This window comes from Anthonomus grandis, chromosome 8 (assembly GCF_022605725.1).
Source record: "Anthonomus grandis grandis chromosome 8, icAntGran1.3, whole genome shotgun sequence".
NCBI lineage: Eukaryota > Metazoa > Arthropoda > Insecta > Coleoptera > Curculionidae > Anthonomus > Anthonomus grandis.
In genome coordinates, this window is record NC_065553.1 from 1,361,148 (window position 1) to 1,385,605 (window position 24,458).

At 31.3% G+C, this 24,458-nt stretch overlaps 1 protein-coding gene across 2 annotated transcripts; it reads right to left on the reverse strand.

Moving 5' to 3' along the window:
* Window positions 1–4,376: 4,376 nt before the first annotated feature.
* LOC126739501 (TBC1 domain family member 31) lies at window positions 4,377–22,843 on the reverse strand. Of its 2 annotated transcripts, none has more exons than XM_050445214.1 (11): window positions 22,678–22,843; window positions 22,195–22,621; window positions 18,630–18,778; window positions 17,431–17,881; window positions 17,054–17,262; window positions 16,852–16,997; window positions 9,357–9,986; window positions 5,616–5,833; window positions 4,931–5,101; window positions 4,679–4,828; window positions 4,377–4,630 (listed from the first exon to the last, which is right to left on the reverse strand). In XM_050445214.1, the coding sequence occupies exons 1-11, from the start codon at window positions 22,758–22,760 to the stop codon at window positions 4,460–4,462; spliced, it is 2,805 nt and encodes a 934-aa protein (XP_050301171.1). In that variant the 5' UTR covers window positions 22,761–22,843; the 3' UTR covers window positions 4,377–4,459. The 2 variants fall into 2 exon arrangements, 1 of the variants encoding a protein (XP_050301171.1); XR_007661642.1 differs by having other exon boundaries at window positions 4,482–4,630; window positions 4,679–4,823.
* Between the last annotated feature and the right edge of the window lie 1,615 nt (window positions 22,844–24,458).

Consider the following 24,458-nt stretch of genomic DNA (forward strand, 5'->3'; position numbering starts at 1 on the left):
ACATTATGGAACTCTGCACCCGGAATTGATGGTATTACAACCGATATTATAAAACATATTCATATCTATATTTCTTCCCCTCTCGCACACATTATAAATTTAATTTTTCAAACTGCAAAGGTCCCAAAAAAATTTAAACAAGCCATAGTAAAACCTATTCACAAGGCAGGTGATAAATCAAATATAAATAATTATAGACCCATAAGTATAATGAACATTTTTTCTAAAGTCTTTGAGAAATGCCTTAAGGACCGCCTGGTGGAATTTTTTAATCAAAACAATATAATTTCTAAGAACCAATTTGGTTTCCAGAGTGGCCTCAGCACAACCGATACAGTTTGTGTGCTTTGTGAGCAAATAACAGACCATTTGGATGGTGAGAAGAAAGTGTCTTACGGTCTTCCTAGACCTAGCCAAGGCATTTGACACGGTCCCTCATAACAAATTGCTCCAAGTCCTAGAATCCTATGGGATAAGGAGAACCGTGTTAGACGTTTTTGATGATTATTTGATGGATCGAGAGCAATCCGTCAAAGTTGAAAATACTATAAGTGAACCCCTTCAAATTAAATTGGGCATCCTTCCTGGGATCCCTCCTGTTCTGGGTCCAATTTTATTTGTGGCATATGTAAATTCCTTAACCAATATGTCAATACAAAACGGTAGTACTATCTCTTATGCTGACGACACAGCAGTAACTTTCTATGGGGAAACATGGGATTTGGTGAAGGAACATGCCATAAACGGTATAAAGAAAATAAAACACTGGCTAGACTCATTTAAATTATCATTAAATATCACTAAAACTATTTATATAGCATTTTCCCTCACAGCTGCAAACCGTCCATCATTTAATAGTATTTACATAGATAGTCTTATGGATAAACTTCATGAAGTTCACTCTACAAAGTATCTTGGAATCTATATTGACAAACACTTAAAGTGGGACCACCACATCCTTAGACTATCAAAAAATATTCGAAAACTAATATACAAGTTTTATGTGCTCAGGGAAATATTAAATAAACAACTTTTGATTTCGATTTATAAAGCAATTGTGGAATCACTACTAAGGTATGGTCTAATTCTTTGGGGTGGGATATACCAAAACACATTGACTTCTTTAAATGTAACCCAAAACTACATTTTAAAAGTTATTTTCAAAAAAAACAAAAGATTTTCTACTGCATTACTTTATTCCAGAAATATTTTTGATGTACGCACATTATACTGTTGGTCGCTCTGTATATATATTCACAAGTCGAATAAATTTAAGAACTTTGTTAATCATCAGTATCAGACTAGATTAAATGTAAATAGACACTTATCAATTCCAACTGTTGCCACTACTATGAAATTAAAATCAATTTTTTACCACGCACCCAAACTGTACAACTTATTACCACCATATATTAGACATACAAAAGCTGTCAAAAAATTTTGTAAAATATCTGGGGATTACATTTATGATCATTTACATGTATTTAAAAAACTACTTACTGTTAATTAATTTTCATATTTCATAGCTTTAGGCATTCATACGTGATCGTGAAGGATTTTTGTTTTCTAATGTTTAATTATTTATTGGGTGTTAAATGGAAACTTTGCAATAGTTAGTGGATGGGACATATTTTGTTTAAATATTTATTTTTATAAAATTGTTTTTGATTTTTTTTGCACATACAGGTATTTGGTTACCTAGGTGCACCTTAAAATGTACTGAGATAGATTATAATTATTGGATTTTATTACACATACTTTGTAAAAGCTTATATGTAATATATCCGATTGATTGATTGATTGATTGATTGATTATGTAAGTATAATATTTTAGGAAGTATGGAATTTAACGAAACAGTTTTGTTTTGAATTACAACAAAGATGAACCTTACATTTTAAACATTTAACTCTTGATTTGCCGTTACATTGTGGAAATTTACATCTCTCCCTTTCCACTGTCCAGTTTGGCCAATGGCCAACACTATCTAATTGAATTGTCCTGGATGGTCCAGCTTCTTGGCATCTTCTTTTTGGTATAGGTAGAATTTCATTACTTGGTCGTCCCCTTTTATGACTATTTGGAAAGCCTCTATTGCACAACTGCATAGCAAGTTCAGTTTTGAAAGTCAAAAGTGATATAATATTGCTTTCTTGTCCAAGTTGTTTTTTAATTTTTTTATCTAATATCCAGGCATTTACGGCAACCACGTCAAGCATATGATAAAATATTCTATGGTACCATTTGCGACTCTTCATTTTTATAGGGTAAAGGCCAAGTAACGAATCCTGGAGATCCACTCCCCCCATGTGTTTATTATAAACTCGAACAATATCGGGACAATCAATTTCCTTTTTAGTATTCTCGGTTTTGAAAAATCTTTTTACTTTTCTAACAGGTTCCGTACCGCAATAGGACGAAGCCAAGGTAACAATTTTATTGTCATACCACTGAACTACTCTTATTTCAGATTTTCCCAAAGTTACTGACTTTTCTTCTATTGTCGCTCTTCCGTTTTGTTTTTCGGTTTTGGGATTGAAATTTTTAAGGCGGTTCTGTCTAATAGTGCCGACACTTTAGATACTTTTATCCGCTAAGTAAGCTATAAGAGGTAGTGAACAAAAATAGTTATCATAATAAATTTTATGATTTATGTTTGGAGGAACATCTCTGCATAATCGAACAATAACATTACTTGCTGCTCCTAAATTTGGCTCTACTTGTATGATCTGCGTTGCATCCTTATCTCCATAAAGCTCAAAGTTATATGAAATTCCTGAAACTCCAGAAAGTACCCACATTATGTAGCCCCATTTATGAGGTTTCTTCGGGTTATAGGTTTTTAGACTAATCCTTCCTTTGAACGGTATTATTTGTTCGTCGCACGACAAATTTTCTTCCAGAGGCAATTTTTTACAGGCAATTTTTATTTCATCCAGAACTGGCATAATTTTATCAATACTTTTATCACTTGTCAAATTATCTGCAAAGTGGATATTTTTTTTAGCCTTTCGAAGCGGTTTACGGTCATTACATCTGCAATTTGCGGAAATCGAGTGTTTGGGGACCAATGTCTTCTTGTTGTGGGTTGTCAAACGAGAGATGACCAATAAATTAATAATTCCAACAAATCGTTGTAGTACATCAATCAAGTCAGTATTAGGAGTAATATAGGTTTTTAGTAATCCAATTACGGATGCAATTAAAACGTTTAATAAATTACCAAATTCTATAAAAGAAATAAATAAATATAATGGTTCTGTTAGAAAATGAAAATCAATTAATATTAATTACTAGTTTTAGAGTTATGCATAGTATCTTAAAGAACTTTATATTCTTGTTTTTTCAACAAATTTTCAACTTATCAAATTTTGTTAAATTAAAAGATTTTTCAAAAAAAAATTATTACCAATTCAAGGTATTCTACATAGGGGCTTTTTCCAAATAAAAGTTATTAATTTTAATATCTATTTTACCTACATGTTTTTTTTTGTTTAAAAAACAAAAATTTGTTTTTTTCAGTAAGTATTTATTTATAACCGTCTATAATATCAACCTAAATAATTATAAATAGTTTCTACCAGATCTTATTCATAATCTTCAATGTATATGTTGTCACCAGATTTAAAAATTTGAATAACTTTTGTTATTAATTTTTCTAACTCTTAGAAATCTTGCCAGTAGTAAAAGTGTTATTTATTAAATCTGAAATAATACCTGTAATCTTTTAAATTAATTAAACCTATTACTTTTTCTTCATTGCCACTTGGGAAAAAGTTACGTTTTAAGTTTAATATAATTTCACAGACCTCCTTTGGGTTGGTTGATTCAAAATTCATCAGAGAGTTCCTACAAATAATTTAGTCAGAAGTTTCATCATCGTTTATAACTTTTATTTCATTGATTAACTTATTGACCGTCTTCTCATCAACCTGTAAAAAATGTAGATTTAAGTTATCAATTATCTCTTTTTGTTCTTTAATAATTTTTGTGTTTACCTTTAAAAATATTGTTGATTAATTTCCATTGGTTTTTTTGATTTGTAATGTCTGAATTTCATTATTAAGTTGATTTTTCATTTTTCCAAACTCCTCATCATACAATAAATTGCACGATTTTTTTTTAAACATCTGTCTGCTTTATTATTTGAAGAATTTCGATATTATTTTTACTGTTTTTATATTTTGTTTATATTTGACTCATTTTCAGATACTTGGATTAGTTCACTTCACTCCCGAAATCTTAATATACTAGGTTGTCTTATATTTCGACTAAATGTGCGTTTCTCATTTTTATGAGTTAAAAGAAGCTTGATTATACCTACCGTTTGGTCATCTTCGAAATTTAAATTATAAAGGAAATTTAAAAAAAAAACTCATTTTTTTTTATAAATATTTAATAAAAATAATAAATTTGTAAAAATAAATTAAAAAAGAAACAAAAAACAATCTAAAAAAAGAGTTAATAGTCACTGGTACTAAATCTAACAGTCTTATTAGAGCAGCTCTGTTGAGGATTCCTGCAGGAACCAATAGAACACGAGGAGGAATTGCCGTTATTTTCATTTAAAGTGCCCAGTAGTTTGGAAGTTTCTTTCTGTAAGTGCTTCACTTCCTTTTCCAAGCCATAAATCTAAAAATTAAAATTAAAAAAGGCAAAAGGCCAAATCGTTGCATTTACTTTTAAATTTTCTTTGACAAAATCACTCTTAGTCATAAGACTGAGGTCATCCTGGTTCAACTCTTCTTTAATCTTTCGAATTAAACTGTCCATGGCAGACAGAGTTAGAGCAATATCGGCTTTTTTCGGCGACTCCAGTTCCATCCTGGCCTTAAAAAGTATTTATTTAAATGTACACATATTTGTCGAAAAGTAAGGGGAATAAACAATAAATTGGTAATGCATAAACATGAATAGGAGGGATCCGTTTACCTTTTTTAGTTCTCGCTTTAAATTGACAGTATGTCGATGAGCTGAGGCGAGCTGACTAGTTAATGCTGAGCTTGGACCAGCTTTTCTGCTCATACTATTTAGAAATCGCCCTTTTCTGGCCAATCCTAATTTTTCTAACTCATAAGCCTCTTCCATGTTTTTCAACTCTATCTGAAATGTTGAAAAGTTGCTTCAAGGGGCGTTTCTTAGCACCAGAACGGGTATAGATAGCATGCCAGTTCTATCAGGGTTTGTCATGTTCATGGAACTTTGGGATGTTTTTAGTTAAATTTTAGGAAGTAAAGAAACAGCTTGTCTTTCTCAATTATTTTATAGAAGCAAGTTTCTTGTACCCCGAAAAGCTTTTGCGTTAGAGGAAATATTGTCAATTAAAAACCAAAAGAGCCTTCAAACTTGAAACTTTTATTGTAAAATGAACATGTTTATTCATTAAAAGAATAAATTGGGCAGGCCTAAAATATACTTAAAATATTGTCATCGTTTCACCAGAGATTCCTGACGACAGTGTAAGGATAAAAGTTGCAATGAATGTTCTAGGAATAGGTGACACAGATCATTTCCCAAAACATTCCTAGACTCTCTACAATTATTTCAAAATATTCATAGAATGTTTGTTAAGTTCTATGTGAACATTAAATTTTCATAAAATATTTTGCCTTCTTACCTCGTTAAAATTCCCACTCATATCAAGCCCTTCACCAAGCAACTTCATTATATTAGAATCCGCGGAAGCTTGTTGATTTCTTAATTTATGTTGTGTAGAAATTAAAATGGCCCTTTCCTCGTCCAAGAGATCCTCCCTGAGTTTCCTTAACTCATCCTGCTGAGCCTTCAAGTTTTGCTGATATAATTTAATTTTTTCTATACAGGCCTTTTCCACCTCTGAAATGCAATATTCACTCAAAATTTCGTGTCAACAAAAACGGGGAGATTTGTTATTGCATATTAATGGATTGATTTCCGTAGGCAAGAATTGAGTTTGCCAGAGCTGTATGATGTGTATGTGAATGTGAGAGTGTGCGTGAATGTTTTGACGCGTTTCATTTCCAATCAAATCATATGGGAAACGAACATTTTGAGTTCTTTCTAGTTCAAAAAAAAAGCTTTTCCAATAAAAATAACTTTAGAGGAACTCGCTGAGAAAAACATTAGTATAAATTATAATGTTTATTTATATATTTATTTATTAAGTCTTTAGATAGATGGAATTAGATAGAATCCAAAAATAGTATACGGATGATATAATAATAATTTAAACCTACTATAAATTAACCAATAAGTAATCAAATTTAATTTTACATAGCATTAGGTTACCGTATCGTAAAACAATTACCTGACTTATCTAGTTCTAGGAACTTAAGTTTTACTCTACAGGCTGTTTCAAAATTCACTACATATATTTTAAGAACGTATTCCTGAGGTGAAAATAAGACTTTTTTTCCTATAAACATAGGTCCTAAAATGCACCCCCTTCAAGCTACAGCCATCGCAAAAAGTGTAAAAAAAATCGATTTTTTAAAACTGTGTCTACAGTTTTGCATCAAATTTAGCAAAATTTGGAATACCCCCGTTATTTTAGGCGGTCTATTTACTTTTTATCTTAGAAAAGGCGTAAAACTAATTTTAAGGGGTAAACTGAGGGGGGCCAAAATTTTATGTACGCATACATTTTTTTAAAAATTAAGCTACACCAGAATATGGGACATACAAAAATCTAAATTTTATGTCTCTTGCATTTTTTTGATAATACGAATAGTTTTTGAGAAAATCACCGATTAATAAAAGGCTACCAATAACGTAATAATTAAAATTTAAACAGATAATATTAAGTAGTAGGCTATGACTATTTGTTTTAGGACATTTTTTAAGTGGCACGACATTTAACAATAAATAGGTAGACTGGTTTTGCTATTGTTGAAACTTTGTTATTGAGGTTTTTTCAATAAATTGATGAACAATTATTTACATTAAAGAATGACGGTTTATAAAAATACAAAAATTGGTTAAAAAATTATTTAACATTTACTAACATAATAATTAATTATTTTTTAAATAAACAATAAACTTCTGAGAAACAAATATTTTTTTTAATAAAAAGTGCTCGAAATGCGCACCCCCCGCTGCAATACAAGCCTCCATTCGTCTTCTCATAGATTGTCTTACTCGCTCTAAAATTCCGGGAGTATTTCTTATTGTTTCAAAGGCATCAATAATTCTTTGCCTTAGGACCTCGAGCCAAGGCACTTGACCACGATTATAGACGAGACATATCCCCAGAAAAAAAAATCCAGAGGATTGCAGTCCGGGGAGCGTGGAGGCCATGGTATTGGGCCTGCTCTACCAATCCATCTCTCAGGAAACACAAAGTTCAAATAGTCACGCACTGTTATACGGAAATGAGGGGGGGCACCGTCACGCATAAACCACATGTTCGCTCGCACATTTAAAGGTACATTGTCTAGTAAACCATTTAAATGGTGCTGTAGAAAGTCTAAATAAGTGTCGCCAACTAACATTCTAGGAAAAAAGAAAGGACCAATTAACTCATCTCCCACTAAACCTGCCCATACATTAAGGCTAAAGTGCTCCTGGTGGTGAGATTGCCTAATTTCGTGCGGATTCTCTGCTGCCGAAACATGCACATTGTGAAAATTCACCACCCCTTCCCGCGAAAAATGAGCTTCGTCTGTGAATAGAATACTTGATAAAAAATTATTATCTCTCGCCTTGGGAAATCTTGAGGTAGCAAAGCTTGAACTCTTTAAATATGGTATGGATACAAGCTATTTTCGTGCAAAACCCGCCAGACAGTTGCATGAGAAACATCCAAATTCTGAGCTATTTGTCGGGCGCTTAGGCCAGGATCGTCGTCGATGGCATTCAAAATTTGCTCCTCTGTCACTGGGTTTCGTGCTTGTTGCGGTCTGCCTGCATTGTTCCTGGGGATCCGAAAACTACCGTATTCCCTAAGATGCCTATGTGACTCTGAAAATGTTCGTACATTCGGGAGTCGGCGATTAGGAAACCTTAACTGATACAATCTTTGAGCTTCATACGCGTTACCATCAGCAAGACCATAAACAAAATGGATGTCTGCAAGATGTTCGAATGAATAACGTTCATTTTCTATTTTAGCAATGTTAGCGTTTAGAAATAAAACATGGGAATAAAAACTACACTTTAAATCTAAAACGGGAAGTAAACTACTGGAATTAAACAAAGTCAACAATGACAGTAAATTTGTTTTACACCAAATGTCAAGCAAGTTAAAAAATGTCTAAAACAAATACTCACAGCCTATTACTAAAACCTCAAAAATAAAAATGTCAACAATTGCGAAACACAGCCACTTCCTAAATTTTTTCTTTGATTTTTAATTTACGATATTGCTATCCTTTTATTCACCGGCGATTTTCTCAAAAATTAATAGTCGTATGAAAAAAATGCAAGAGACCAAAAATTTTGATTTTTGTATGGTCTATTTTTTGGTGTAGCTTAATTTAAAAAAAAAATTATGTACACATAAAATTTTGGCCGTCAAAAGTGTGCACTTCTAAGTTTACCCCTTAAAATTAGTTTTACGCCTTTTCTAAGATAAAGAGTAAATAGACCGCCTAAAATAACGGGGATATTCCAAATTTCGTTAAATTTGATGCAAAACTGTACAAATGACACAGTTTTAAAAAATCGATTTTTTTACACTTCTTGCGATGGCTGTAGCTTAAAGGGGGTGCATTTTAGGACCCATGTTTATAGAAAAAAAGTCTTATTTTGGCCTCAGGAATACGCTCTTAAAATATATTTAGTGAATTTTGAAACACCCTGTATATTTAAATTGTAACAAATTTGTCGTAAAAAAATTAAGGTTAAAATCATTACCATGCAAATTAACAACCATTTTACCATTCTTATCAAAGGGAAGTTCTGATAATTCGTTCTACAGCATGAAATACAAAATCATGATCATTTCCATGTCTACGTACTGATTCATTGAACATAATTTTAGACAGAATATTTGGAGAGTTTGACAAGGTGTTAATAATCTTAAATAATGCTAAAATGTCAGACGCTAAAATGAGATCGGGCTAATGTGTAGCCATATTCGGAAACGAGTTTTAAAACATTTTAAAACTTATTTATTTCTTCTCAAGTCCGTTAAAGTTGTTTTTTTATTTAAGGTTCCATATAACTGATGCAAATGTTAGCTTACTAAAAACATACGTATAATAAATTAGTGTCATTGCTTTATAATTCTGAAAGTGTGCAGATTGTTTTTTTATAATCATTAACTAGCTTGTTAGTATGTAAAGAAAAAGTAATTTTCGAGTCAAATAGGACCCCTAGATCTTTTATTAATAAATTTCTAATAAAAATGTTTATAATCCAACAAAGACTGGTTACTCACCGAGCCTCCGTCTATCTTCCTCGTTCCTCACCTCATCTTCGTTTATGATCTGTTGCCTCTTTTGCTCTTTCAGCATGTTCTCTTTCATATATTCAATATCCTTCAATTGTCCTTCTAAAATCTTCAGGTGTTCAACTTGAAAGTTGATAATATCTTTAGGATATTCCAGAAAAGTAGGGTATATTCCGCACTTTAGGCAAGTAAAAGCATTTAAATATTGACTAGGATGATTCATATCGCTGGTATGTTTTAAGATCCAGTACGTTTTCGCTATTAACTTCCGTATTTCTAAGGGTCTTTGGCAATGGAAAAAGTCAAGGAAGTCTTCCAGTTTGTTTAGCATTACGATGAACTTCTTTTGGACTATAAGGAAGGCGACTACGGCGCATAGGAGGAAACCGGGTTCGTTTATAAACACATGGTCCCAAAACATTAACCATTCTTTAGTCGTAAGCACTTCTGAAAATGCGGATTCTAATAAAGACCAAGAGTAAATTACTGGTTTGATGTTGTAATGGGAGAAATGCTGTAGAAGGCTGGAATCGTGTTCTATGAGCATATTGTCTATTATGGCCAGCACGTTTACTGGTGGCAGGGGGTAATATTCAAACCAATGTTGACACCAATTTACTAAAAAAAATTAGAACAATTATAATAATAATAAATGTTTTTTATTTACTGAACTCACACAAACATGAACATTGCGGCCAAGCATAAATGTATAAACCAACTATCAAGTATGAAAATAATAACATCTAAATTTATAAATATCCTTTTTAACACAACTAAAACACAATTTAAAACTAAACCAAAAAGCAAAGTCTATGCTGGACTCAAGATTCAGAAAGCTATTTACAGACCATAAAACAGAACTGTAAATATAATTTATAAAAGGGCTAAGAAATACAAACGATTTTATTCTGTAGAATTTTTATTCTGTATATATTTTCAATATAAAATTTATATATGTAAATATATATAGTACAAGCCAACCAGTCCGGATATGATTAGAAACTGACTTTTCACAAGTCTTCAAAAACTGATAACAGCCAAAATAGTATTTAATACTCGTAAATATACAGGGTGTCCGGAAAGTCAACGATAATAGTGAAGGGGCTGATGGAGCAACTCATAAGCACCCAGAAAAACATAAGATGACCTTATAAAATAATCGATGGTTTTCGAGATATTGGCACTTCAGTTGAAGTCACCAAAATCCTACTCTTGGATCAGATTTTCGATTGTCACGCCTTAAAAATACATATTTTTTAGAATCTCTTTTTAGCTATGCAACACTGAATAGCCATTTTACTGATCAAAGACAAACATTAAACTAAACGGCCAAAAAATTTAATAAGAAATCTATTCTAAAATAAAGTATTACTTATTTTTATTTTTTAAACTTTGAATTTGACCGCTCATACTGGACCAAAAAAATTGTACGGCAACCTGGTTAATACCTTAAAAAACTTTGCTCATTTAATCTACTTTTTAAAATTACCTAAATGTTTTTTTAACAGCTTACTATTATTGTGTTATAGTAAAAAATAACCCTAATTCACCTTATGATATCATTGAAAAAAAATTAAACAAATTTTTAAGTTATGTTTAAAATGTTTTTATTTAAGTTAAAAATTAAAAAAATCAAGAGCGAAGGTAATTCTTATCACCATAGCAATAAACAACAAACATTTTTGGAATTTAGTTTGTTTACAGTATTCCGTGAACTAACTACTTTTTTGCTTGTATCCTAACGTTTCTGTTACCTTTTGCTTTGGATTTGTTTTTGAGTTCATTTTCCTGTGGACTGTGTTCTTTGAGCTGTTTGTTTATTGGTTAATCATTTATTATGCTCTTGTCGTATACCGCCCAAGAATATGCAAACATGCATCTCATTTATGGTGAATGCAGAGGAAATACTCTAACAGCATCTAATCTTTATCAAGAAAGATATCCGAATTTGGCCCGATATCCTGATTATCGTGTATTTATTAATGTTCACCGCTCATATTCCGAAGGCAGAATGCCTCATGCTCCTGTTCGAGAGGGAAGACCTCGTATTGATTATGTTGATCAAGTATTAGAAGAAATTGAAAACGATCCGACTATTTCGGCACGAGCAATCGAAAGAAGAACAGGGATACCGAAATCGGTAGTAAACGACATCACTAGGAGATTTCAATATCACCCTTATCATGTTCAACGAGTGCAAGGCCTACTGCCTCGAGACTACGAACCACGCCTACAATTTTGCCGCAGAATGTTGCAAAAAAATCAAGAGGATCCGAATTTTTTAAATAATATACTGTGGTCGGATGAGAGTACATTCAAAAAGGATGGCTTTATGAACATGCACAATTTGCACACTTATGCGTTGGAAAATCCCCACTCTATTCGAGAAAAGGTCACAGTACCGATTTAAAGTAAACTTGTGGACCGGTATCTTGAACGGACGTGTAAAGTAAACTTGTGGACCATTCGAATTACCAGAAAATTTGAACTGGCAGGCTTATTTAGATTTTTGTCGAAACAATCTACCAATTCTTTTAGAAGATGTTCCTTGGGCCAGTCGCCGAATAATGTGGTTCCAAAATGATGGTTGTCCGGCACATTATGCCCATGAAGTTCGTCGGTATTTAAACCAAACATACCCCAACAGATGGATCGGTCGACTTGGTCCAATTTTATGGCCACCCAGGTCTCCAGACCTAAACCCCCTCGATTTTTTTACTGGGGTTGCATAAAAGAAAAGGTTTATGCAAGACCAATAAATAATATTGCTGAATTACGGCAGCGAATAAATGATGCAGCCCAAGATCTTAACGCTGCCAGGAATACAAGATGGATCAATCGGTCATTTATTAAAAGATGCCACGCCTGCATTCGCGTTGGTGGTAGACAGTTCGAACATATTATTTGATTTTTAAGTTTTTTTTTAAGTTAAATAAAAATATTTTTTGAACATAACATAATTATAAATTTGTTTTATTTTTTTCATAAGGTAGATTACAGTAAAGTAATAGTAAAGCTTTTTTTAAAACATATTGGGTAATTTTAAAATTAAATTAAATGAGCAAACTTTTTAAGGTATTAGCCGGGTTGCCGTACAATTTTATTATGAACTATTTACATGACGAAGTTCAGGAATTGGAAATTTTCTGTGATTCTGCAGGAGGGCAGAACAAAAACTACACGATATTTAGATTCATTCATTACTTAACGAACAATTGCATCCATGGCCCCACAGACATTAAAATTACATTTCCTATACGTGGACAATCATACTTGGAGTGTGATGAATGGAAATACCAAAAGATTTCGAAGAAATGGTGAAATTATCACGATTGAAACCATCCCCTTTTACTGTGGTCAGTGTTACTAAAAGAATTGTATTGGATTGGAAGACAATGCTGCTATCAAAGTATGCCGCTAAATGCCCTTTTAAAACGCAGCCTATCAAAGTCATACAAGCTTCTTCTAGCCATAGCCGTTTGTTACAATATAGCACGACGTACTTTGGAGAAATGCTAACAGGCATTATTAGAGCACCGCGGCTTAGTCAATCATTGCCAAAGGTATTTTTTTACAAGCATCGCGTGGAAAAATATTACTTTTTAAACTAGCTAGATAAATAAATATTACTTAGTTTTAACAAAATCTTATTTTTTGGGGCTCCTGCCAATATCCAGAGCCAAATTCAACGATTTGCAAAGTTTAAAGTTTTAAGTTTTGTAGCCCCTCTGCTGTCAAGTTCTTTCTCAATCTACCCCACGTGACTAATTTAATGCAAGTTAAAATATAATTTATTACAATCACCTTACATTGATGTGGTTTTTTTTTCAGGTCTGGATCAATGTGGATGCAACCGACATCATGGAAACTCGCTGTTTACTTTCTTAGAACATAATACTGTAGTTTTTTTTATAAACAGTCTTTTGATAAGCTCTCATACTGATTTTGTACCGTTTTTAACATTAAATTGTGTTTTTCTCAGTTTCCTGAACAATTGACTTACCTGCTTTTCCCCCCTGACCCTTGTATATGTATAATCTCAGGGTAGGCTTAATATAATTGATCATTGGAAATATTTCATTTTTTTATGGACTACGAGGTATGTTCGAAGCTTTCGGGGAAGCTTTTTTTCTTTGTTCCAGCTTTAGATTTGTTAAAAAATAAAAGACACTTTCTGAAACAAGTTTAGTCGGCATTTCTTCAAAATTTGGTTCTTAATTCTTGTTTTCTTTGCTTTTTTTTCATTAATCTCATATATTATTATAACTTTATATATACAAAATTAAATAAAACAAAACTAGTAGTAACTTTTATTTTCGGTCCAGTATGAGCGGTCAAATTCAAAGTTAAAAAAATAAAAATAAGTAATACTTTATTTTAGAATAGATTTCTTATTAAATTTTTTGGCCGTTTAGTTTAACGTTTGTCTTTGATCAGTAAAATAGCTATTCAGTGTTGCATAGCTAAAAAGAGATTCTAAAAAATATCTATTTTTAAGGCGTGACAATCGAAAATCTGATCCAAGAGTAGGATCTTGGTGACTTCCACAAAAGTGCCAATATCTCGAAAACCATCGATTTTTTACTAAGGTCATTTTATGTTTTCTGGGTGCTTACGAGTTGCTCCATCAGCCCCTTCAGTATTATCGTTGACTTTCCGAACACCCTGTATATCCAAATCCACAATGGTGCCAAATAACGAAGCAGAAGTTCTGGAAAAGATTGCAGAAGATACACAAGAACAGTTGGGTGAATTATAATAGTATCTATAAAAATTATAATAATATTTCAATAAAATTGTTGCTATTAGACACCCAAATAACTGATCACTATACAATTATGCTAAATTTTGAACTAGTGAAACAATAAAAAAGCAATCACGTTAACAATACATCACATAATAGATTATGAAAAGTTATTCAATAAAATGAAAATTACCAACTGGCCGCCTATATAACAATCAAATGATGTGGAAATTGCCTGTCACAGGTTAATCACCCAGTTCCGGCTTAGTTTCGTAAAAGACCACCCTTGGCTGTAGCGCTACTAGAGACTGCGGGTAACCAGACCAGGAAATAAAATTTTGGGAATTAGTTTTATTTTATTGAATGCTTTGATTTTTGGTTTGTAGAAAACCGTGCTGTGTTGTGAAGGGTGTAAATAGACTTGAATGTTGATCAGCTGTTTCAAAATTAGAATATTATAGTTTTTTTTTAAATATTAATATTGTAGTCAATTAGAAAAATTTTATGTTTAAATATTACTTTTTTGAACTCAAAAATTATGAAAGGTTTATAAATTTTATACGAGGTGGTCGTAAAATCGGTCAGATACGAATATTGGTTGTTATTCTTGAAAACAGTATTGAATTACGAATGATTTCACACACTTGAATTCATCTAGAATTAAGAGGCGGAACCCCAGGAAGTCCATAAAATAAAAGAACGGATTTCAATAAAATTAATCACTGCAATACGAAAAAGGGCAAAATGAAACGAAATTAAAAAGAGAACAATAAGCAAGAACTACAAACAATACAGAACTTATGTGAACGATTTAATTAAGAATTAATGTAAATTTGACTAGTATAAAACTCAAGTTTTAAATAATAGGAATATGTAAAAAAATCATCAGTGAGGTTACTAGCAAAGGGGAAAAGAGCGCGTCTACTGCTAACATTAATAACAATAAAGATGAATTTTTGAAACAAAGATATGGTCAATTTTTGCAATGATTATTTTATAAATATAGATATACAAATGAAGAATAAGATAAAATTAAAGCCCCTCAAAAAGATTTTCAACTTCCAGAAACATTGCAAGAACCATATAAAAATATATTGTATACTCAAACTTTGAATATGGAAAAAACTAATGACATAGCCTTTTCTTCCTTTGACCACTTCAAATAGACCATCTTTTATCTTTTAACAAAATTTTATCGGATAATATTAATAAAGAAGAGACACTTGAAGTAAGGAAAACTAAAGATTTAGGAGTCATAATTTATCAACACCTCAAATGGCCAAAACACATAAATTATCTTGTTCAAAAAATTGATCTACAATTTCATTTCATTTTCATTGTCATTTGAACCAAACTTCGTATTCTCATTATAAATCGTTAGTAGAATTTCCAATAACATACTGATTCATGATAGCATGGGGCGGTACCTACAAAATTACATTGCAGCCTTTAAATGTAGTGCAAAATTATGTTTTTTAAAGGCCATTTATAAAAAAATTAAATGCATCGCACTGAAGTTTTATAAATAAAAATATAAGCAATGTAGAACGCCTGTATGTTCATACCTCTGAAATATCTAAAAGAATGACTCAATTCATAATTAGTCAGAGAAGAATAAATTTAAAAAGTTTATGCACTGCTTGAAACCCAAATTCTATAATTTGTTGCGTAAGGAAATTAAAATAATAAAAACAAAAGATATATGAATAAAATGGCGAAAGAATATATCTTTAAAAATATTTAAAAAATCCAATCGTGCATATTAAACTGATTTAGGAAAATAATTTCATGGGTAAATATCTTTCATTTTCTAAAAAATATTTATTTGTTTACTTGTAATTACTATTATTATTTAATTACACGGGTGTTAATCTAGATTCATATTTGAGTAGTGCTTTTTTGACTTGTGATTGTATATAATAAAATATTTCATATAATTTAATTAAAAGTACACACACAGGTATTAGGTTGCCTAGGTGCTTAATGCCAATATAAGACTACTAATAATTAGCCTTATATTGAATACTTTATGTAATATATTTCATTTGATTAAATTTATTACTAAATTAATCTCAGAATTACATATTATGTTTTATACTGTGTTTAAACAAGTTTAATAAGCCTTCTTTCATCAAATAAAGAAACATAGATGTGGTCCAATTTAGAGAACTTGCGGTTCAAAACCAAAGGAAACCAGTATTCTAAATTGAACACATGACTCTTATTTTGATTTGATTCTTTTGCTAACCAACGGAACGTTTTAGCCTATTTTGTACGACCAACACATTTATAATAGTCCTAAACTATTGCACATTTTTTTTTTTGCATTTTTTTTGTTACGATTTGATGCAGATCATACCTAGAAAGTAGCTTTTATATATCAATAAAAAAACCCAAATTTTTGAGAAAAATAAAAAATTGATTTTCATTTTCATTTCTTTCCTTAAATATTATAGAGGTATGACTCAAAGACTAAGATGTGCCCTAATGAAAAAAGTAGCTTTCATGTATCAGTGGTTTTCAAAAAAATAAAAATTAGTATTTGTATGTTTAAATTGATTTTCCCACAACTTTGTGATAATATAATAAACTTCAATTCTTGGCATCCAACATAATGAGTATGATAGAATTAAATTTACATCAAAGATATCAACATTTCAATTTTGGACTTTTTTTTAATATAATTACCATATATTATAATTGACCCCAAAGGTGACAAAAAAACTCCAAAGATCTTACCAATAATAGTACAACAGAGTTCAAAGCATGCAACAGGCTTTTTATGAAAAACCTTGATAAACGGATACAGAAAACACGGCAAATAATCCACTTGAGCAAAGAATGGACACCACGCAGCCAGATTACTTAAAATCTGCCTCAAGCACCTAAAAAACAATTATGAAGAAAAAACCATAAATATTGCCCACCTAATGTGCCACACCTTATACTGCCTTTATCTTCAAGCGGAAAGGTTTTTTGTAAGTCCTCAAAAGCCGCTACACCCATATGATTAACTATGCTGTTATATTGCCTCACATTGTTGGGCAATTTTAAGATTTTCTCCCAGATTGTTGCACGAAATGCTTCAGGGAACTCTTGGTACTCTTTAATGATTGACTTCAGTTTGTCGACTTCAAGAACGTTATCTAACTTTAATTTATGCGAAAATTGAGTTAACCTTTGGAAATTTCTTGTTCGTTTAGGTGCTTTTAAAAATAGTAAGAAGTCAATCACATATAGGTTATATTTTTATAACATATAGGAATTATATTACTTAAGAGCCTATTTTGTAAATTAGTATATAAAAGTAAAACATACCTGTACTTTAGTACACAAATCAATCTTCTTGGCATAGTTCTTCAACTTGTTTTTATGCCCCGAGGCATCTTGAGCTTTAATAGTAATAGTGTTTTCATTTCTTAAAGTAAAAAAGGCAATATCATAGACCTCCACTTCACCACTACAAAGCAAACAGGCAATATACTGTACGTTATAGGATGGCAAAGTAAAACTGCTTATTTCACAGTTAGACTTCAGTTCTGACAATAAAATATTGTCTTGTATGTTATAAAAATATATGGTGCCATTGCCTGACAGTATGGCCAACAGTTTATTGCATCCACCATCGAAATTCTCAGGAATGAATTGCATTTGCTTTATCGTGTTTATATATTCTGGTAAGCTAATTATTTTTAAAAGTTTCCATATGTTTAGCTGGAAAATTGCTAAGACAGGCAGGTAGCCACTAACGGCCATTATTTTTCCATTACTACAACATAAAAAAAAGTATTTATTACAAAAGTAGGTGTGGTCAGCACTTAGTGCATATAACATTCAATATGTGTTAGCAATTGGAATATCAGTAGCATATTATTTGAGAATGTTCTAATATGAAATTATTGAGTAAGACCTACTTATCCTTTGACTGAAAACTTTATAAGAACATTGCTATTATTTCATTGAAATATTCTTAAAAATGGTGAAAGTTGCAAACAAAATAGGGAACAAACATGTTTCAAATAATGCTGCAAAATCTTAACCTAAAATCATGTTATACCCTAAATCTATACTCCAGAATTCGTTAATGTTCATATAAAAATAATATGAAAATATTAAAATATAGTTAGTCCCAAGTTATATATCAGGTAAATGAACAAAAAAATGCTTGCTCCAATAAAAAAGCTTCAAAGCCTCAAATTTCTGGATCATAAACACTGATTGACAAAATTCACTCTAACTTAGTAAGTTTTTATGGCAAGAAACATTTTACTAACTTTCACATATACCTTTTTATCAAAATATCATTAAAAGTGAAAATTTAAAAGAAATCCTGATTATCCAAATTAAAACTCTAGTCATAAAAAAACTATGAAAATATTTTAATTTTCATCTATCGTTTAGTGACCCTTGAGAAAATTACCTTACAATCGAAACAAATTATGTTAAAAAAATCATTGACTTACGAAATATTCTAGGAACATCCCCTCAGGGTTCTATCATTAACAATTAATACCTACCTTGAAAAACTTATGGATCTCACATAATAATTCTTCCAATTAGATGGATGAAATTGCTTTAAGTGCTTAAAACTGCCTGCCTGCCATATTTGGATTATATCATCATTATAACAGACTAAAATATTATTGGAAATCGGTATAAAAACTACCTAAAAAGAAGAGATTTCATCATTTATCATACATACAATAAAAGAAAAACTATACTAGACAAATATAAGCAACCAAAAAAAACTGGACACATACATATAAACTTATATAAAGCCATAAAAAAATAGATATTCATTACATAGAGAAATTCGCTAAATACACTTTTGTACAAATTAAAAAACATAAAGGAACTGCATAACAACTGATACGTACTCATCAAGAGTAACCTAATAGAACTCATTTAGACTATAGAAGGTTATTTCCAAAAGCAATTCTATCAAGGGAAAGATCTTCAAAGATTCAACCTACTTTAAACCAGATGATCAATGATGAAACATTTTGCGACCCTCATAAATCAGTGGTCTTTAAACTAGGAAGATTAAGGTATAAATAAAGGCAAATTGAGAGTTTATTGAGTCTCAATGAGAGATGGGCCCTGGGAGACTAAGCCGGTTTTTATTTATTTATTTATTACAGGATCAACAGCAATTATGCCAATTGCGGATACCAAGCTTAAAATATGATATGATATGATATGATTTTAATACATTAAAAAAACACCAAAATTATACATGCATTATATAATAATAATATACACCTAAAAAGCTTCTAAGTCAATAACACAACAAGATAACAACATGACAATCATTAAATCACAGTCCTAAAGTAACATTGCAACATAGCATTGGTGAACCCTTAAAACTATTAATACAAGGGAAATCTAGGTACACACTGTTTTTTGATCTAGTACTTTTGGCATTAAAAGTTAATTTCATAAAAAATCCTGGAACAATCCACCTCATTTCTAACAGTTTTAAAAAGGAAATTGATGTTTTTATCCTTCTGTTTTCCATAGATAAACAGTCAAAAATATAAAGAAACATCCAATTATCAAAGCTTCTTTATGGTATTTAAGAAACTTTTTTTTTGATACAGTTAATCCAAGTATTGCATAATGTAGACCATAAAATATAAACTTTTTGAATTCTTAGCGGTTCTAATACCATACTCCAAAATCTTATAAGTTTCTTTAACTTTGGTTGAAGTCTTTCTGGCCAGAGGCAGCAGGTAGTGGTAAATCATCGATCTTGTACACACGTCTATGAACATTTTTTTCCAATGTAAAAGTCATGTAGGCATGTTTCTGTGTATTAAGGGAAAAATTATTTCCCGCACGCCACTCTATTAAAACCATCCTGTAAGAAATTGAATTTGCTGCCAAGTCCATCAATTTTTTGACATATTTTACCTTTCTGATAAGTATAAGCCATCAACTACATAATAAGAGAAGGTGCCACATTTATTGTTGAATAGGGCATTAATTATGACAGTTTATTTAACATGATCAAAAGCATTTTTGAAACTGGTAAATACCACACCAACTTGGGATCCTTTGTTTAGTGAATTATAGATTTACTGAGAGAAAATCAGAGATTAATGTTGAGCATCTTAGAAATACTTCATCAGCACCTGCTGTTTAGAACTATCCTTAAAAATGGAAATTAAGCATAAGGTGAATGGCTAAGTAGGTCACCACAGCCTTTTAGAATATATCCTGGAACAATAGCCCTATTTCCCTTTATTTGTAAATAACAAAACTAGTCAAAACCAAGATATTTAGGATTAGAAAAGACATCACCGAAGTAGGTAGCAAAAATATTAGCAATATTTTAAGTTCCTGTGTAAGATATGTTAAGGTTTTAAATATAAGGCAAGATGCCTCCAAAATATACATGGAAAAACTGTTAATATTTGCTGAATCTTAAAGTGTGGTCTGTAGGAGTCCTTGATTTTGCTACTCTTAGGTAAGATTTAAGAACAAATACACTGACTGTTTAGTTGTTGTGGTAATTTCTCCCTTATAGCCTTGACATTTAGATGAAAGCTTTTTGCTTAGTATGATATGACAAGCATGAATATTTAGCTGACTTTATTAAATTTCTTATAAACCAACATGAAGTTAGTATTAGACAAACAAATAACATCAATATTCCCAGACACAATACAAAAAATTTTAAATCTAGTTTTAAGGACTGTCTTTTGTATATGAGTCAATAAAAAATTTACTATTATTATTTGATTTTTAAAATGTAACTTCAATTCCTTGCAAGTTGTTGGTATCAGAAAGATAAATATTTTCTAAAAGTAAAGCTGCTACATCATACTGAAAACCAACAACATGGGTTCTGCTTAAATTGAAACAAAGATAGAGAGTATCAAATGATTTGTTAATAACCATTGGGTTCCACATTATAAAAATTAATAAAATTAAAAAAAAAACTTTTATTGTGCAATATTTTACAGATTCCATAAAGGGTCAGCATACTACAACTTAGTATACATATATACAAAATCAAACATCAAAATATATTATAACTGTGTGTTAATAGTATCAAGATTCTTAACCTACATGCCACCAGTAACTAATAGGGATTTATATTTTCTCTTAAAGACCAGTACAGAGTTACTATCGATTAAGTGAAAATTATCAGAATTGAGAAAAATATCAAAAGGTTTGAAGAGTTGCACATGCTAGCTACAAATGCTGCAAAGTGTAATTTGTAATTTTGCCCATACAGCAGAAGAGTTTGTTGGTAAATATTAATGGCAATATATTTTTATCAATAATGAAATCCCTGATCATCTCATAAATTAAAATTTCAAAATTTTTTGCAATAATTGGTGACAGAGAAAGGATTATCCAAACCAGTACAACATGATTTTATTTTAAATGTTTTACAAATGTCATGCAATTTATTTGGTCTATAAAAGTCCACTGCCTCATTGTCAACTGTGATTGATACTCGCAAAGTGATGCACATTTTTATTGCAAATGTTTTAAATGCCCAGGAATTTCATGTTGACTTTTAAAATGTATAGTCCACTTGCTTATACATAACCATGTTCTTTTGGTGTCTTTATTTACTTTCTTTAATTCAAATGCCATGTAAGCCTTCTTGTCACTTTGAATTGCAAATGAAACACAATTCTTTAAGTCTAAATAGTATTGCTTATGAGCACAATTTCAGGTTTTGTTATATTTGTTTAAAGCTTTGATTTTTAATATAATTATCTCTGTAATAATACTTATGATATAGAGCTTAAATTTGTGTTTTATTGAGCATATTTTTAAAGGAGCATGCCTATCGAAAATGTCACTCAGTTGACTATTAAAGCAGTTTACCTTATCATTTGTATCCGTATCAAGTTAAATTATATTATTAAAATCTTTACAACCCATTTTCAAATAAAAAAATATGTTTTAGTATTGTTTGCACATCTATTTCTGTTTTGCCACAAATTAAATATCATCTGCATCTGAATAATATGTAATCAAATAGTGCAATGAATTTAAATCACAAATTATGAGGCATTTCAGAAACATTATTTGCTATCTAATCTAAGGAGTTCTACTTACAAACTTTAAGGCACATTCCTTCTCCAAAGACAACACCTGCATCTTATTAAAACTCTCCAAATCCCAGATAATTGCATCATACCTAGAAGCCGATAAACACACACTGCTCTTACAAAATGACACCGATACAATGGGATGCAGGTGCCCCAAAAGTTTAGCAATAACCTCCCCAGTGTCGACATTTAAAATTTCGATCACCCCATTGGTTTTTCCAGCTAGAAGTTGAGTCTCGGTATATTCTGAGAATTTAATATAAGTACAGAAGCCCACAGTTTGGAGTTTCCAAAGTTTTTCATTGGGAAAATCAATTATGTATATATGGTGGTCATTGTTTACTAGGGCTAAAAGACTTCCATTGGGTTGGAAATCTATGTGGGTAAATCTGAGGTTTTTTTTGGGACAGGTTTGTCGGATATTCACTAGCAAACTGAAACAATCAATTTGGATTTATGATAAAAGGTAATAATTGAGAAGTTATATTACCCTTCAAAATTGATTGGCTTAAGCTTGAACAATTTCTTTTGTACGTCGCGATTCACTTTCTGGGTAACATCCAGAAAGGCCATTTAATTAAATGTTTAACAGTTTAGAATTTTGTTTGTATTTATTTGTTGACAAACTCAATGTTGCCAGGTTTAAGATGTAAAAGTCCCTAGAAATTTTAGTAAAAAGTCACTAGACTGAATTAAAAAAATCACTAGATTTAGATTTTTACCTACCGGGTATACCTAGTCTATTACCAAGTTTATACGAGCACCTTAAAGTGGTTTAGTGGAAATCGGTTTAACATAATTCGCATGTATAGTCAAAGTCAAAGTCAAAAATAGCTTTATTGTTACATAACATCATCTGTTGTTAACAAAGCATTATATAAAATCTTAAAGATAGTTGACAACATAATCTTTTACAAAAATATAAAAATTTTAACAATTCTTACATACATAGAATATAGAACACACCCAAAGAAAGGGTAGTAAGAATTCACATTACGCTGCGCAAAATTCTTCACTGTCAAAAGATTGTATTTAAAAACTCGTCTACAGAATAAAATGCTTTAGCAAGCAAGAGTTTCTTTATATTTTTCCTAAAACGTTTTTCACAATTTATTAGCCTTATATAAAGGGGTAGGTGGTTAAAAAGCTTTCTGCCCCCATATACAAAAGAGGACTTAATCTGCTCACTTTTTGGGATAGGTAGAGGTAAAGAGAAGGTTGTTCGGTGATTGTAACCCGAGGAGGGGGGGCCAAGTTGATGGCGATATTTTTTGTGGATAAGACAAACAGTCTCTAAAATAAAAAGGCATGGCAATGTCAGGACAGAGTGTTTTAAAAACAATGGCCTACGAAAGGGAGCTGCACACATATAGCGTATGGCTCTTTTTTGCAAAATAAATAGAGAACTGAACAAATACTGAGAGCACACACCCCAAAACACAATACCGTATCTCAGATAAGACTCTATAAGAGCATGGTAGGCAATTTTGGCCACATCACGTCCCAGAGAATGTGTTATTACTCTAATAGCATAACAGTTGGATGATAACTTCCCTAATAAAGAGGAGATATGATTTTCAAATTTTAATTGCTTATCAATCGTCAGGCCCAAAAATTTGCATGTTTCAGAAGGACTTATTGTTTCATTTTGCAAAGTGACAGTTCCAAGGTTACATTTAAAAGTTAAAATATTAGTTTTAGAAATATTAAAAGTTAATCTATTAGATTCACACCATGACTTTACAAGAATTAAATCTTCATCAACGATATTCTTTAACCTCTTGGTGTCAGTGTTATGCCAAAGTAATGTTGTATCATCCGCAAAGATAGTAAATTTGTCCCTAATTGGAATTTCAGAGATATCATTGACATACAGCAGGAACAATATTGGTCCAAGAACAGAACCCTGGGGTACACCCGTAAACACCCGTTAACTGCCCTAGGGATCATAAACTGGTTTAAGGTTTAGCTTTAATCGATTTAAATAAGTGGATGATCCGGTTTTAAACTACCGTACTAACACCTGTCCCAGTCTTTTCTTTGCGTCAAATTCGTAATTTTTTACCATAAAAAGAAAGTGCAGACAGCATCACGCGCGCCGCAAATTGTTTATTGTGTGTGTGCCTCGTGCTGTTTACAAGCCTTTCGGTTAACAGCTGATGTACGTACAAATCCTAACCTAACTAGTTACTAAATTCAAACCTAACCAAACTAAAACTCAGTATAGCAATTCACAGTTTATTAAAAAAAAATTGTATAATAATATTTTTT

Excerpts from the sequence above, each read along its gene's own strand:
- LOC126739501 (XM_050445214.1), bottom strand. The coding sequence starts at position 22,760 with ATGGCCTTTCTGGATGTTACCCAGAAAGTGAATCGCGACGTACAAAAG. Across the intron at positions 17,263-17,430 it reads ATTTGTGTACTAAAGTACAG|TTAGATAACGTTCTTGAAGT; the intron begins GTATGTTTTACT and ends CATAAATTAAAG. Across the intron at positions 4,829-4,930 it reads TAAAGCGAGAACTAAAAAAG|GCCAGGATGGAACTGGAGTC; the intron begins GTAAACGGATCC and ends ATACTTTTTAAG.